This window comes from Nuphar pumila, unplaced genomic scaffold, assembly GCF_984573655.1.
Source record: "Nuphar pumila unplaced genomic scaffold, dmNupPumi1.hap1.1 HAP1_SCAFFOLD_551, whole genome shotgun sequence".
Lineage (NCBI taxonomy): Eukaryota > Viridiplantae > Streptophyta > Magnoliopsida > Nymphaeales > Nymphaeaceae > Nuphar > Nuphar pumila.
This window is the reverse complement of record NW_028323392.1, coordinates 48,018-52,288: the sequence shown is the minus strand read 5'-3', so window position 1 is coordinate 52,288 and position 4,271 is coordinate 48,018. Positions and strand designations below refer to the sequence as shown.

The following is a 4,271-nucleotide window of genomic DNA, read 5'->3' as shown; positions in this document are numbered from 1 at the left end:
GAAGTAGGCTCCATGTGTGCGAGAGAACGCTCTCATTCCTTTGTTCTGCATTGCGTTCTCTGGGGGAGTGTTGAGATGTAGCCTCAGGAGTTAGGATTCTGTGTGTGTTTGTTATTGCAGAGCAGTTGGGCCTGACCTGAGGAATTTTGCAGTACTGTTGTGGCGAATGCCCTCAATCCATAAGTACGAAATCGCTAGTGATAAATTTAAGTATCAAGTCAAATACTCCACCCACGTGTCGTTTATCATCAGCCTGAAGAATGCAGAGATGTTGCACTCTCACCTCAATGTTTCCAACCACAAGGCCCTCTGGACATCGAAAGCAGCACTTAACGGGCACATAGACAAGGAAGTCCAGTTCATGAACAGCCAATGTTGCAGTTTGTTGCGGGTTTTGATAATGATGCACCCTTGAACAACGCCGCCGCATCCATACTGCGTAGATGGCAATGATGCTGTATATTTTGGCAACACTACCGCATCCGCGTGGACATTGGCAACTCCAAGTACTACTTGGGAATCATGCTAGCAATACCATTACGCGAGGCGGACACCTCTGGACCAGCCTGGCCGTTCCATTACCTGAACTGACATGTCTTGTCTTTGTCTTTATCCCAAACAGAACGATGTCACAGCTGACAAAAATCACCCATCAGTTTACCATTCTCTAAAACGCAGAGCTCTTCTGTGGTTTCACATAATTCTGTAGCTACAGGTCGCTGAATTTCATCATTCGATGCCTAGCCAAGACGGACTTGGATGAAGCGGTTGCAAAGGTGGGCGAATACTACAAGCTTGGAGTTGTCATCGAGGCAGCCACTTACTCTCAAATTGCTGCTAAGAGCTTGACAGCAGGGAACTTCGAGCTGGCTGAACAGATGCTTGAAGAAAGGGATTATTTATGACGATGAAAAGTGCAGCATATAGAACAGAGCAGCACCTGATCATCTAGAGATACTGCCTGTTTGCATCCATGTGAATTGGCGGTCAGCACCTGTGAGATGTAGCATTTATGACCTTTTTCGACGGAGGGCTTCTTCCCACTTTGAAAAACACATTCCTTGCACAAGGTATACAGTGGTCGCATGACATTTCTGTATCTTTAAGATGTAGTTCTGCAGCTCGTTTCTTTGTTCCGCTTGGCAGCAGCATGGCCTGAAGACAAGCACATCAAAGCACCATCCCCTTGCCTTGCGTGTTTTGATGGTACATGGTGTATCAGGACCCGGCTAAGTGAGCTGCGTTGCCCTGGTCGTGTGAACCTGGCGGTGTGACGTTACTCCTACGGTGAGGCCCAGCCTGCACATGCAGTAGCTTTAGAATCAGATCTGCATGTGCCTTGATAGATTGCCCTTTGAAAAAAGCCATTGCTTCATGGAGATTGCTGAATTCAACCTCTCTCAAGAATCAGCAATGGTTCTACGCTCGGTGAACAATTGCTTGTAGAGCATCTGAAAGGCATCTATCACAGGGATGTGTGCTTGTACTGGGGTACTCTGGTTTATACATAGTGCGATTAGTGACTCATCTGTGATGCGCCTGCTTGCCCTTCTAGCTTGCACGCTCTGATTGCATGATCGCCTTTATTTCGGAACTCGCGGGGCTTGCTTCAGGTGTTTTATTTCGAGCTACTGGTTAGCTCGAAATAGACCCTCCTCCGCCGAGTTATCACAGCTGACGCTATAAGAGTCATATTACGACCCTCAGCCTGAGGCTCAGGAACTGTTTGTCAAACGCTATCAAGTAACCGTTGCTGAATCTTGAAAGCTAGTGTAAGCATCGTCCGCGCATGCATGCGTACTTAGCGCGTGGCAGGAACTTGTGTTGAAATAATGACTCATCAAGCATCTGCGACCCCGCGCTCTCTGTGCCATGAACTATGGCATACACAGTGGCGAGATCTCATCATCAAATGACGACACGATGATGATTTCTTGATTAATCCTGGTATCGCAGGCATCCCTTTGATCAGGGAACATTTCGGCGCTAAAAGCGATAACGCGCTCACTGGCTTACACGACCATTATGTTAAAAAAGTCAGACAAAAGTGCACAGACATACAATCCACCTTTCCAACAATGTGGAAAGACTTGCTTCTCTTGACATATTGGTTTGCAAGGATGGACGCCATCTTAACGTGAGCGAAAAAGCAATTTTGAAATGGTTTGAATTTTCGACTTTGAATCCTAGTGAGTCAGGCACTTGCTTCGCAGCGAGTGACACCATCGAGACTATTAAAGCGAGCTGCGTCGACCTCAAAGATTATTCGCTCTTTCATAACAGTTGACGTCCTCGTTCACATTTCTGACAGTATGGCGTGTTCTATCGAGCCTCTGGTCTTCGTTCCACTCTCCATGGAGGCGAACGCCGCTTTTTGGAAGGAAGGCGAAGAAATCTTCAAGCGCTTTCACAATAAGCGCCATGTTCTCGACAAATTTGACGTGAAATGCGCCCTGACCGCCCTCCATGGTTGTCGTCCGTCTCAGGTATTGTAATGTTTACGTTTCCGGTCGAACCCTCGGAGGCGCAGGTCGCACAAGCCCTTCCCACACGTTTCATTTCCTCTTTGACCCTGTGTTGTTATAAGTATTGTTCTGCGCGCGCCGTGTACTTGACTAGCATACAACAATTGGTCTGTGCTGACCAGGCTCAGTCGTAGGTTGGCGCGCAGACTTTGTATCGATACAGCACGTTTCACAGCTCCACGCAATATAATGCACATTTGGAATGCCAGTGAGCATCTTCAGTCCCATTGCCATTCTCAATCTCTTTATCATCTGATTGTCAAGGATGCTGATATCTTTTGTGTGCAGGCGGAGGTGCTCAAGGTGATGCGATTGGGTGGGAAAGGCGGGCTCCACCTCTCGGCTTGGCTCGACTACGTTACAACGTGGAAATCTCAGTCCCCAAACAGAAAGATTCGGGAGACATTCACGCTTCTCGACCGGACCGGGAGCGGATATATTTCTAGGGCTGTGTGGCACAGCGCCGTCACCAGCGTCGCACCCAACATCAAACCAGATGTCGTGGACGACGCCTTCGACGCCGTGGACAGCAACAGGGACGGTAGGATTGACTGTGACGAGTTCGTCGCACTGATGGCAGCCATCACTCTGTACCAGTAGAGGCAGCTGTGGCATGAATAGGCGCCAATGTACTATATAGTTTTCTATGCTGTCCACGCTGCACCACAGCAGCCTGTGCTTGATTATGATTACGTGACCTTTCGTCGTGACGGACGCACTGCAAAGTGCACCTGAGTGTCAGGCTGACAACGGTATCGCATGATAGGGTTCATATGTATGTTGTTTCGATGAAACCAAGGTATAGCCAGCACAACCTTTGGCCTGTCACTGACTCTGATACTGATGGATTCTGGTACACATGTTCAATTCCTAGCTTAGCTGGCTTTGCTTTGGCATTCACCCGTAAAGATTGTGCTTGTGTTTTTTCGGTTTGCATTTTCCTGGTGAGCACCATCAGATTTGTATGTTGTTATCGAATTGTGGGATGTCCTTGTATGTTTGTATGCATTTGTGTCTCTTGTGTCACGTCAGACTGTAATCAGGGCACTCAGTGTAAAGGCCTGTCTCAAGACCAGAGGTGCATCCAGTTCAAACGCACTACTTAAAGCGTTGGACATACTCCAGACAAAAATTTAGAACTGCCTTTCAGGTTATTTCATCCCCTGTCTGACCGTCCATTCTGGGTCCAAACCCCAGGTCACTGCATGTTCAACTTGACAGTTCAAGCCCAGTCACTGCAGGTGAGTTGTACCGCGATTGCGTCCCAGCAGAGCACTACCTCGATGTGGCACAGTGCAGTAGAACAGTGCGGTTAAGAGCCACACAAGTTGAAGGTGCCAACAGAAGCGCCTGCACAAGCAATGTGAGTCCGCCTAGCGGGCTGATTGACACTTCAACCCTCCATATTCAACAGTAGAAGTAGTAGAACATAGAACATTCAATCATGCATGCTCGTGAAATCATAAAAAAGCTTTGCGAAATCAAGTGCCAACATGCGAGCTCAATGCTTCTGATTGGAAGGTATTTGGATACACCGTTTATCGGTTGTTGGTGTCATACACTAACAAACACCCCCAAGGTAGAATTTCTTTACTTGTGAATACCACAACGGCATCTCACCCCCAATGATGCCTGCGGAGTGATGGCATCAAGGGCTGGCATGCATGACCAGACAGCTGCCTGCCAAAATCCTTCCATGTCGATGCCCACCAATTCCACCATTTTGCAAGTTCACGACTTGCAAGA

At 48.0% G+C, this 4,271-nt stretch overlaps 1 protein-coding gene across 1 annotated transcript; it reads left to right on the top strand.

Annotated features, from left to right (window-relative positions):
* Positions 1–2,312: 2,312 nt before the first annotated feature.
* On the top strand, positions 2,313–3,125 carry LOC149810083 (uncharacterized). The gene is made up of 2 exons (XM_089994435.1): positions 2,313–2,486; positions 2,814–3,125. The coding sequence occupies exons 1-2, from the start codon at positions 2,313–2,315 to the stop codon at positions 3,123–3,125; spliced, it is 486 nt and encodes a 161-aa protein (XP_089850561.1).
* Positions 3,126–4,271: the final 1,146 nt, after the last annotated feature.

Bases quoted from the DNA above. Each gene is read 5' to 3' on its own strand.
- LOC149810083 (XM_089994435.1), top strand. From the start codon at position 2,313: ATGGCGTGTTCTATCGAGCCTCTGGTCTTCGTTCCACTCTCCATGGAG. The intron at 2,487-2,813 runs GTATTGTAATGT...TTTTGTGTGCAG, and splicing joins ATGGTTGTCGTCCGTCTCAG to GCGGAGGTGCTCAAGGTGAT.